Genomic DNA, 12,495 nt, shown 5'->3' on the forward strand with positions numbered 1-12,495 from the left:
CTTTGGCTGAAAGAAAAAAGGGCATTTGGGAAAAGGTTAAGGATACTGAAGCCTTCCTTTCCTCCAGATACTTTTACGATTTCTTTCTTTTCTTCCTTTGCTTCCGTGGTGACTTCCTGTGGCTTCTTATTCCCGACTGCGAGCGCCAATACTGTGTTTCGGAATACGGCAATTAGTTGAACTACTACTACACGATAAGCGGCTGGTAAGAAGTAAAAATTTGCTAATTGGAGACCAGGTACGACCTAGAAAAAATTTTAGGTTACAATTTTTCTAATATAAGATATTTTCACTTGAGCATTTTTATTATGGAATAATATTGGTGGTTCATCCCACTTTTCGGAATTCAACCTAAATGAATAAAATTCATTTCGCTTGATGCCAGAGACATCTTTGTTTTCCTGGTGCGCAAACATTGAAAATTGTCTGGAAGAAAAACAGCTATTTTTTGTGCTGTTGTGTCTTTCAATGCCAGACCCAACTTTGTTTTCTTTGTGCGCAACCTTCGAGGACAAAACTTTAGTTTTTATCATTTTCTTGTGTGTAAGGAACACTTGGACATAGAGGTAATATAATATTTAACAAAACAATATAAGCTCACTTGACGGTGGTTTGGGGAAAAAACCGTTTTACTGAATCTACTACCCCACTAAGTATTCTGGCCGTGTTTTCTTCTTTGTCTTTTTTTCATGTACTTGCACATACAACAAAATGAGTTTCTTTTCTTGTAATATATATATATATTATATATATATATATATATATATATATATATATATATATATATATATATATATATATATATATATACATCCTTGGATATAGATGCATATATACGAATGTTGTTTTTTCAGCCTCTGATGGGCTTTAAAAGGAAAGACGGGTTTTGTGCTAAAGTTCCTTACAATCAAGATTACTTGTGTATACAATCACCTTGACAATTGAGGCATTCTTCATATCTGTGAATATGCTTTGCAACGGCTTTTGTATTGCTTGTGGAGTTTATGCAGCTGGGAACAACAGTTCCTGCAGGTTCTTGTTGTAAAACTTTGCGATTCTGCAGAGGTATTCAAAACATAATAAGATGCATGCTGGCTTGAGTTATCCTGATCCCAGACCTCACACTGCTCTTGTAACCCGACAGTTTCTTGAGCAATTTAGCCATAAAATTGTCGAAAATCAACTATCTAGCCCCAATTTTGTGCAAATGACTTCTATCTTTTCCCTGAATTGTAAAAATTATTTGGGAGGTAACGCTTCCCAATTAGCGAGGAGGTCAAAGAAATCATCACAATTCCGTTCAAATAATTCATATGCTATTTTATATAGAGGGTGTTGCAAACCTTGTTCATAGTAAACGAAGAATGCCTCAGTAGTTAAGGTGATTATGTAGAGGAGTAACTTTGACTCTACATTACTTTTGGTGATAATTTTTTTTTTATTATTTATTCATTTTACTTTGTTGCCAAAAAAAGTCTACATTTTATTTATTTATAATTTCTATATAAAAATGTCAAATAATTATCATCTTTAGAGGCATCAATTTACATACCGTTTACTAAGTTGCTCTGGGAATGCAAGTCCAGAGGCTGGTTATCACTGTAGATACATAATACAGTTTCTTCTCCTTTTTTTTCCTGTTTTTGATGACAGTGAAACATAACCTGATGCCAATGTTGATACTGTTGAGTTTTTAGAGTTTACATTTCATTGTATTTGATGTCTAAATTATTTTTTCTTTAGAACCACTGTAAGTGTAACAAGATTTTTTTTGAGAATGTTCACTAAAAAAAAAAAAAAAAAAAAAAAAACAACTTAAAAAATAGACAATATAAAAATCTGAAAGAAAACTTTTAAGACAGCAAATTTCATACATATGTGGCTGAATGTGGGTGAGTTTAGGTAAACTGGACAACTGCAAATGTCAGTCTTGTGTATGGAAGATCGCCCTTAGTTTTGGTCTTGCCAAAGTATTTAAATATCAAATGGGTTAGCTCCATCAAAAAGCATAAACAATTGAAAGTTTGGCCCATTCTGCTGTAAATAACATTCTGGTGATTTCGTCTTGGAGAATGTATTTTGGCCACTGGCAAATTGACTTCTTGATAGGTTCTTTTTTTCAATTTTGAACGCTAACCCATGTTGGGTATTAAACAATCAAGCTGCTTGACTCTAAATGTGAAATTTTCAAGTACAAATTCTAGGATTTCTGAAGTTTTACGCTGGAGCTAATTAATTTGGTTAAAGAATGTTTTATAGACTCTTGGGCATTTACAGAAAAAACTTTTTCATATCTACCGCTAGGATTATAAATACTTCAGTGTTTTTGATCAAAATTACCCCTATAATAGTCTTTCAGCATTCAATATTAGCCGTTCAAGAGCAAATTTAGCCAAGTCCACTTATTTTTTTCAATTTTCGTGTCAGTCCATTCTATTTGCCCAACTTTCTGCGTTTAAGTGGATGTTCCCTAAAAATTGGACTAATACAAAAAGAAATTAAAACACCTTTTGTTTTCAAACACTAAATACTTCATTTAGACATTTAACTAAGTTAACTTAGACTAAGTTAATGCTTCCGAAGAACATTTTGCATACTCAAGCACATAAGTAAATTTTGAAAATTGCTGACGTTTTTTCACTTGATGTTTGCGGATTAAGTCAAATTGGTCCCTGAACGATTCTAACAGACTTGACTGTTTTTAAAGCAGTTTGAATATGTTCTCATTTTTTTCTTCTGTATTTCTGATTTTTATAACCAACAGTATTTGTTTACTGTCGAAAATAAGAACATGCTGATTGAAACAAAAAATAGTATTCTACTTTTCTGGCCTTAAAAGGTATTCTAGATTGTTTTTTTCAGGTTTTTTGCCCGAAGTTTTTTTCTTTCCACCAATCCATATGGTAAATAAAAATAATCTTAAATGTATAATGAAAAAAAAAATTGGTTTGCAATGATAGGTGGCCACAGTCTTTAGTTTATTTTTAATAAACAAATTTGAAACGGACAGGTTAAGCATGAAAACAAAGTCTTGTGAAAGTAATGAGCGACTTGAAACCCTAAAACAGAAATTATACTAGTAATGAGGGGCTCTTTTACCCTTTGAATCCTTCATTCTTTGCGCTAAACTGTATTTTAAGCTTTGCTCGTAACTTATTATAATGTATCTCTATTTACCTGAAAGTACTGTATTTACCGGTTTCTGTTCAAACTATTTGGCCTGAAAATTTCCTGTTTTCTGTCTTATTGAAAGCATACTGAGTACATTAAGGTAAATTCACCAAATGGAAAATATTACTTCTTTATGCGCAATACAGATATATATATATATATATATATATATATATATATATATATATATATATATATATATATATATATATATATATATATATATATATATATATATATATATATATGCTAATAAATCAAATATGTATATGAGTCCAGGAGACCTTGGTATCTGCCCATATGTTGACGAAAACTTGGGATGACCAAATGCTGTATGTTTTAGATGTTTGATTTGAAGTCTCCCCCCTCCCCCTAGAATAAATAAAATCGCGCAAAATTCAAACTTACACTCCAGTTGATCATTTGTGTTTCCCAATAGCTGTTTTCGATTCTCTTCTTGACAGCTTCCATTGAATGTCCAAGCATTATTTCGTTATATGCTAGGAAGCCAACTAGCATACTTGGGGCAAACACTGTTTGATCAAAAAATGTTTTTTTGAGTGCAGCTTTGAATCCCTGGGCCTTGATCTTACCATCGAGGAACTTGTACCACTTGAAAAAGGCGGGTCCCTGAAAAAAAATTAGTTTAGTATAGATGCTCACACTAGAAAAAAAGATTTCACAAACAAAAAATGTTGAGCGACCCACTGTGAAGTAACTAGTCTAGATTAAAAATAAGGCTTTATCGGGGATGTAAGCATGGAGAGGCTCAGACTCTGACCTCTTTAAAGCACGCTTCGATTTGATATAACTTGCCTTTTGTACAAACATCAGCATCACCCGGAAATAAGGTCATCAGTGCCTGCGCATATGCAGGAAGCCAGGTAACACCCTTACTAAAGAGGCATTGAGCTGCAAATCATTTGTTCATTTGAAGAAGAAGGTACAGGAAGTTGAAGCAACATAGTCATCACAAGACTCAATACAGTCAGGATCAAGAGAGACCTAGAGCTGTTTGATGCCTTTCGCTGCCACGAGCAAATGTAGGATTGGCATTAATCAGAGATCACTGTGCCAGAAACAAGACGGAGCAGTTAGCAATTAACCCTCTGACAGATTAAAACATATTGGAGAGCAGGACTTGTTTGTTAGTACAAGCACGTGCCTAGGTCTGAAGCAAAGTGCCTGTCTAGGTCATATACAACTATTACTATTATAGCTGTGATCAGCAAAGTTAAAAAAAAAAATGACATTCAATTGTTACTCAAGAACCCTCAGCCGATATAACAAGGCTATTAAATACTGTATTTAGTTCGAAATCGTGAGTGGGCTTCTTGGATGTCTATTGGGCAACATGCCTTGCCAAAAATTATGAAGACCCATTATGAAATGGGTCAAAAATTATGAATCACATACTGTAGCGCAAACCTTGTTCAAGTCGCAACCCGTCCCGCAGATATTTCATCATTTTCAACACATACTTTAAGTGCTAAATTAGTGTTCACTGTTTTTACGTAAGCCGAACTAGTTGCTGGCCAATCTAACTAACTGGCTGTCGTCGTCGTTTTATTTATTTATTTTAATGAGGCATTTGTAATCGCTGTGAATGATTTCTAAGAAGAAAAAAAAACAATGTGTTAACGCTTTGGATCACTTTGACGATTGTTTGTAAGAGCCTTTGAAAGTTTCTGTTAACGCTGAAACAACTTGTGAAGGGCTCATTTTAGTTGTCTTTTTTATTAAACTAAGGATGATTTATTGTGGTGCCATGGTGTTAGTTGTTCTTCGATATTGAAATCTGTTGAAAACCCTACTTGAATGTGCTTATCTCGTTGTTCAGTCTCATAAAGGTTCAGTTTATCTAGAAATTATCTCAAGTTATGTATACTTGCTATAATGTTTTAACCCCAAAATTCTAATGATTGTAAATGTATTTCAACCGTACATACAGGTCTATGGCAGAAGAAACCAAAATCTTCTTTGAAGAATAGTAATTATTGGAAGTGGGAATTTCATTGGGGGGGGGGGGGGGGGGGAGCTAACAGTTAAGCTCTTAATAGGTTAATGTTGAGGGGCTGTGTTGGCCCTGAGTGGCCTTGTGGTGCAGTGAGCTTTTAGTTTTAGTAGGCAAAAATATCGAATATTCCAAATGCTCATTTTGATGCTTTCAAGATTGCTAAGTTTTATTTTAATTAAACCATTTGATTTGATATTGTCCAACATTGCGTATACTGCTTTTCTTCTTTAGTAAAAAGTGCGGACGCTCTATTCCTGACACTCACATGCGTCAAAGCATGCGATCCGCGTTCAACCCCTTTCCCAATAATGTAAAGTTAATGTTTGACTATCCATAGAATCAATTGGACTATTTTGTTATCCACTTGATTTTAATAAAAACCCTAGGTATTTGATACAACTGCTGGTTTTATTTTCTTACTGCGACATACACAAGAAGGCAGCAGCCTGAAGAGTTTCTTTTGGCGAACCCCTTCCGCTCCATTAGCAGTGTCACCACAACACTGTCAGCTGCCAAATAGAAAAGTCAAATTATGTGTTTGACATGGTAACTGTTTCAAATTACTATTTTGTGTAAATTGTGTTCTCAAGCATCAAATATTTGTTGCTTTCCTCATCTCAGTCTAAAATATTTTAAGTTATATATATTAAAAAAGAGTTATATTATTTAAAGTTATATGTCTTAAATATATTAGTCTAAAATCTTGGCTTGTGAGACGGTTACTGAAGAAAGAAAAGAAATTATTTGATTCAGAAATGAATATGAAATTTCAGAAAACTAAATTTATCTCACGCCATGAAGAACACCTCAAATAATGTTCAGCATATTTCGTAGTTCATGAGGGAGTTTACCTCAGGGATGGTAATTTTTGAAGGATTGCCAAACTTAAAGATTGCTATGGGTGAATGATAGATTTTCTCAACTTTTCTCTGTGAATTATAATAAAACAACTAATTTTTATCTCAGGTCGTTTGCATGGACTTCTGTTAAAAACTTTTTATTCTATTAGATATATGGTTAAATGGTCAATTTCTATGTCACCCTATGATACTTTCTCTGATGTCAATTTCGACATTTTTTAACTGCACACATTTTTCTTTGTTTTTCTTTTAATTAAACTTACTCAAAATATTTTGAACCGTCATTATTGAGCATGCATATGAGTTTTAAACTTACCGCGAGGAAAAATCCGAACCCAGTCATTCTTAGGTTCCTGGCGACATCAAAATCAGCAACTTCACGCTTTTCTATACCCAGCTGGCAAACTACATCTCCAGCTGACATTAAAAGACCTGAAAGAGGAGGATAGAATCGTGATTCTCAATATATAAACTATATATCATATATATAAAATATCATATATATATATATATATATATATATATATATATATATAGTATATAAATATATATATATATATATATATAGTATATAAATATACTATAAATATGTATTCTCAATATATAAAGGTCTGAAATTTCAAAATCTACAGGGTAGCAAAAATAAAAGATTCAGAAGTTTTGAAGAAAAAGCTCCTTTTCAAAGATTAGTCGTTAAAACCTGCAGTGTTTCGTAACATAACGTGGGTTTCATGTCGGAATATAGCCTATAATAGCGGAGACCCCTGATATAAATATAGCCAAGAAAATGACGCTTTGCTCTCTGTTGATTTTATGCGGCTTAATTCTGTAATGAGTTGTTAGTAGAAGTATTAAAATATGATCCCAGGTATTATTCGTCGTATTCATTAACTCTAGTGTAACCAGAGCTACTAAGACATTTTATTCCTCACCTTGTTTTAGTCAAAATGTGCCCTATTAGATTAAATTCCCTGAGAATGACTATGAATTACAGTAGTGGATTTTTTGAAAAAAAAAAGAATGCGTGCCTTTATTTTTTGAACGACAAAAACAGCCTTGATACAAAGAAACCAGGAGAGGGAATATGTTACCGTCTAAAGTAATTATATTAAGAGCATCCACGATACCAGATCAGCCAATTCCATGATTCAAAAAATGGAGGAAAATGACAAAAAAGGATAGATTTCTAATTTGTATTAAATTCTAATTAATTAAATTAAATTTTATTATTATTATTATTTTATTATTTTACTTTATTTGTTTTATTATTATTATTATTTTATATATTAAATTATTAAATTTTAATTGATTAAATTTAAATTTTAATGCCCTTCAACTGAGAAGTAGTGCACGTTATTCAATAATATCTTTATTCTTTCCAAGTGATAACCTCTCTAAACCGATTATCTATACTACCCTTCTCGGTTTAAATTATATGTGTCTTATTTATATAAAGGATACAGAATCATTCTGCCTTAATGGACCTAAAAAATTTAAATCATTTTTGTTGGGAAGATACTCAACCTTTCAAACAGTTCTTGTTAACTGTAAGTGGGGAGCAAATCGGTCCAAAAGTAACCGAAATTGTAAAAAAACCGAATTTTGATAAACCATAGATTTGCCGAAGAATTTGCTTTTTATTCTGATTCCAAATATATAAAATTCATTAAATTCCATCAAAAGCTACGAGCCTGAGAAAATTTACCTGGTTTTTGAAAAAGGGGGAAACACGCACAAAAAGACAATTTTAATGAAAATCACTCAATAATATTCAGCATACCAGAGAACCTTCCGTCGAGGTTTCAAGTTTCCATCCACACAAATTTGGCATTTTGTATTTTTTGCTAGAAGAAAAATCATAGATGCGGGTTTATTTTTTATTTTTTTGCTTTTCCCAGGGGTAATCGTATAAAACCAACCGTCCGAAAAGATCGGGTTATGCCTCATTCGAACTGAAATCAATATTTCAATGCCCTTTTTAAGCGATCAAAAATATTCGATGGCAACTAGCCCCCTTTCCCGCCCTTTTGTCCCCAAAGACATCCGATTAAAGTTTTGAGATATCTATTTGATTCAACATAGTTAAAAGTTCCAGTAACTATGTATTTGGGGATGACATGACTCCCATAGCTCCTGGGGAAAGGGCTATAAGTTACAAAATTTGCCCATTGTTTATATAGGCCTATAGTATTCATTATTGGTCCATATACGGATTTTATTTTTGGTGTGGGATTGCAAGGAGGGGAGATATTCCACCAGGAGAAATTTCTGTGGGTAGAAAGTTTTTGGGGAGGAATATTCCAGGAGTAATATTGCAGGGGGGAGGGAAAGAAATTTCCTGGCCTTTTAAAAATGGTTAGAAACTAAATAAATGAAAAATTTCAACGGAAAGTAAGGGGCAACATTAAAACTTAAAACAAACAGAAATTATTCCGTATCTGAGGGGCTACCCCTTTTTCAACCCTCGCTCTTTGAGTTTGACCTTTTATCACTATTCTTCAAGTAAGACTGCAAAACACAAGATTCGTTGAATTTGAATGAGAGTAGTTTTTTATTTTTTAATCTATGGGGGTCATGCCATCCCCAAATACATAGTTACTGGAACTTTTAACTATGTTGAATCAAATAGACATCTCAAAATTTTTATTTTACGCTTCTTAGCGTAAGAAGCGAGAGATGAGGAAGGAGAAGCCCCCCTAATATACTAAATAATATCTGTTAGTTTTAAGTTTCGATGTTGCACCTAACATTCAGTTGAAAAAAAAACTTGTTCTGTTTCTTTTTTATTTGTTAACGAGATATCCTGGGTTCCCACTGGTTCGATTTCACGCAAAAATGCCCGTTTTTCCATGGGCTTTCAGTTTTCCTTCTTTTTTTCTGCGAGTTTATGCGTCACAACGGTTAAACGACGCTCACGTTGTTTGTCAAATATTTATGGAAAAGTTCGGATAAACGTAATATGACTATTTTCCCACAACTATTCCCTTTTCAATTCAAAAATCAACGGACTCGGTCGTTGATTTACATAAATTAAGCATTTATGTTTGATTTATGTTCACAACGGTCCAACGGCTGCGTTGAAATATTTCTACTAAACCTTAGAAATTGCAAACGTTATTCTGAATTGAAAGCTATGTAGAACCATAAATTGCAAGTCACTGAGAAACTAATTACGTTTATCCGAACTTTTCCATAAATATTTGATAAACAACGTGAGCGTCGTGTCCTTTTAATACAAGATTTTAATCCTCGAGGCATGGGGAATATTTCGAAATGAGAATGAGAGGGAAATGAGAATGGGAGGTAAGAATTACATTTTTCATTTGGTATATTTAGTCTAGGCTATTAGTCCTTTGAATATTTTTCTTGGCTTCTAGAACTTGATTTATGTTTTCTAGAACCTATGAATATGCTTTTAAATATCTCATAGTATTTTTTCGTGCTTCAACGGCTGCAGTAAACCGTTTCTGTGTTAAAATTTTTGGGATTTTTCTCCATTCGCTATCCGTGAGCTGTTTTGCGCTACAGAAAAATCATTCTAAAATGAAGAAAGTCATTCTAAAACAAAAGTCATTCTAACGAAGAAAACTATTTTAAAGCGAAGGTCTCAATCTAAAACGAAAGTCAATCTAAACGAAAAAGTCACTCTAAAAACGAAGAAACAATGAAATATGCCTTTGAAAATTTATAAGATTTGTATCTTGTGTGGTCATTCAATCCTGTAAGATTTTGCATCAAAAGAATATATCACTTCTTTTTGAGTCGGTAGTTGTATGAAAAGAAATATTGATTTCCACTGAATTATTTTCCATAACGAATACATTGATAAAATAAAACTGGAGAGTATATGCTAAAAAAAATACTTAATGCCTAGAATTCTTATTTTGTATGCAATAAACAGGAAAAAAATTGACTTGACATAAGACTTGGTGATTGACCCATATAAATCAAACTCTTATAAAGAAACTTTCCCAGAAAAAGAGCTACATTTATTTGATATTTTTTTGAAAAATTGCAATTCTGAACAATTTTTATGGCGAGTGATTGCTTCTTCCTTCGTTGAATCTTAGTTAAAATTTACTTCAAAAAGATTAGTTTCAACACAACAAAAAAGAACATTAGCAGTATTCTGGAAAACTAGTTCAAAGTGTAAGAAAACATCAAGCTACGTATCTGAAAAAGGGCTATGAATTATAATAAAAAGCTTAGGAAAAGGTATTCAAGAAATTGAGGCTTTCCGTTTAAGTCTTTTAAAAGCTAGCCTGGTTTTTCAATTTAAAATTAATGGGGATTCTCCTTCAGAACTCGGGTACTTCCATAACAAGAGTAGTGCTAAACCAATTTATCAACTTGAGTAGCAGTAGTATGAATAGAGGCAGTTTCAGGTTTGTCAGCGCTATGTTTGAAAGCGATAAATTTTCTATTCTACTGCAGCTAAGAACTGTTTGGTCTGTGAATCAAACAGTCAATAATTTGTTTCAAAGGGCTGATCAACACGGTGATGTATATCCTCTGTAGTGTCAAAGTATCACATGTGCCCTTCATATACGCTTATTTTATATACAGAGATGAAATTTAAAATTGTCTTTAATAGACCAGGAAATTTCCTGGCGAGAGAGTTGAAATTAGAGACCCTTGAATTCTTGTGCTATTTCAAAGCCATTTCCCATATTCCATGAATTTTATGTGGGTACCAGCCAATTCTGTTCAAGGGAGAGCAACCCTGGGTGCCGTGGCTGAGGGATCAATCAAGTGATTTGTTGTTTACATTCTTTTAGGGGGTGGGGTGGGGTGTTTAAGTTAATTGTGAGTCTAGAACGCCAGCCTTGGGAATGGCGCTGATACCGGACATCCCTAAAATAAAACAGCTAATCATAAATGATTTTCTAAGCCTAATTGTAAACGCACCAACCTGGTACGTACACAGAACCTTTTTAGGGAGGAAAATCACAATAGCTGTCAAATACCAATCTGAGGTATATGTTATCTCTGGTACAAAAAAAAAATTAAGAAAAACTAAGCAATTCCTGACAAGATCAAATTATTAACCCTTCTACATTGCTATTGCTCTTAATATTCTGAAACTATAAAAAATAATCAAGTAAGTAATGAAAGTTGGTCTATTTAATGTGCAATTTCAAATCATATCATGCAAAACGATAATAAGAGTTATTCTTTGTTTGAAGTTAAAGATTAGGCAGATTAGTTTTTATTTTCAAAACTTTGGGATTTTTAAATTCATATTTGCATCATTTATAAATATATTGTGTTGAAGATAGAATGAACATTAGACACAGTAAACACAAAGCTTGAAAAGGAAATTTGTGCCAAATTTAATACAACATTGGCGAAATTACAATTATTGCTATTATACGGAGTGACATACATCATTATCGCTCTGTGTTTATTTGATCTCCTTGCATTTGGTTTTGTTAAATGGTAGCATTTTTGGAATCAGTAAAAACTTTTGTGAAAGAGGTCGCTTTTGTATTTATCTCCATCATTACTTTTCCATAGAAACGAATTTGAAAAAATAAACCATAAAAAAACTCTGCTTGAGTTTGGAAAAAAAAATGTTCACTTCAACACAAAACGGTGGCATTTAAATTGGGAAAATGCATCAAGATGTTATAAGTTTATAACTATCGCTATTTAAAAATTTAATGTAAAAGTTTATACAGCTTAATAGGGGGAAATTTTATTTACAATTCCTTTAATTATGAAAACGGTAGAAAACTTACCAGAACGAAACGCTTCTTTAATAACAGGCACTTTAGAGGCAGTAATAACCGACTCTTTGACTGCTGATACAGCAGCCCTAGCTAATTCACTAGAAACAAAAATAGACATTTTTAAGTACGACATGGCTCTCTTTACAAGACTGAGTTAATCCGCATTTTTCTAGTTATTTAAATATATTTCTAGCCTACGTTTTTCAAAAAGATTGCATCTTTTATTTTCAGATATTAGTCTTGTCACGTATTAAAAACAGGGGTAGTTAAGACTGAATACCTAATTTGGTGTATGACGATCAACTTTTATATTGATAATCATTATACATTTCGAAAAAAACACGATTTTTTGCATTTTTAATAGTGAGAATATGTTTACTTCCTTATTTTGTAAGCTTTAGATGTCCTGAATAGCCAGATTACTGTTGAAAGGAGTGGTCTGAGGTCACTCCTGATATGCGTGATGACGGGCCAAAATTGCATTTGATTTATATAGGATTGTTCGGATTTATACAGGGAATTCTTCAAAATTTATTTACAGATAGACATTGAGATTGTTTATATCTATAATATTAATCAAACTAATCTTTTCCAAAAAATATTTTTCAATGGAAAGTAAAAAACGATATTAAAACCTAAAACGAATAGAAATAGGCTATTAGAATTTATCAAAAATAAAAGTGGTATTTTCGCCCCCTTAGAGCTTCCAACGGGT

General features: G+C 32.7%; 1 protein-coding gene across 1 annotated transcript in view; it reads right to left on the minus strand.

The window, feature by feature from the left end:
• Nucleotides 1–11,961, minus strand: part of LOC136030179 (protein Mpv17-like) — a 104,869-nt gene extending 92,908 nt beyond the window's left edge. The window contains exons 1-4 of the mRNA XM_065708923.1: nt 11,790–11,961; nt 6,365–6,480; nt 3,580–3,801; nt 1–245 (exon numbers count right to left, since the gene is read on the minus strand). Coding sequence (XP_065564995.1) covers nt 1–245; nt 3,580–3,801; nt 6,365–6,480; nt 11,790–11,913 — 707 coding nt within the window. The 5' untranslated portion in view covers nt 11,914–11,961. The remainder of the gene's footprint in view (nt 246–3,579; nt 3,802–6,364; nt 6,481–11,789) is intronic.
• Between the last annotated feature and the right edge of the window lie 534 nt (nt 11,962–12,495).

This window comes from Artemia franciscana, chromosome 8, assembly GCF_032884065.1.
Source record: "Artemia franciscana chromosome 8, ASM3288406v1, whole genome shotgun sequence".
Classification (NCBI taxonomy): domain Eukaryota; kingdom Metazoa; phylum Arthropoda; class Branchiopoda; order Anostraca; family Artemiidae; genus Artemia; species Artemia franciscana.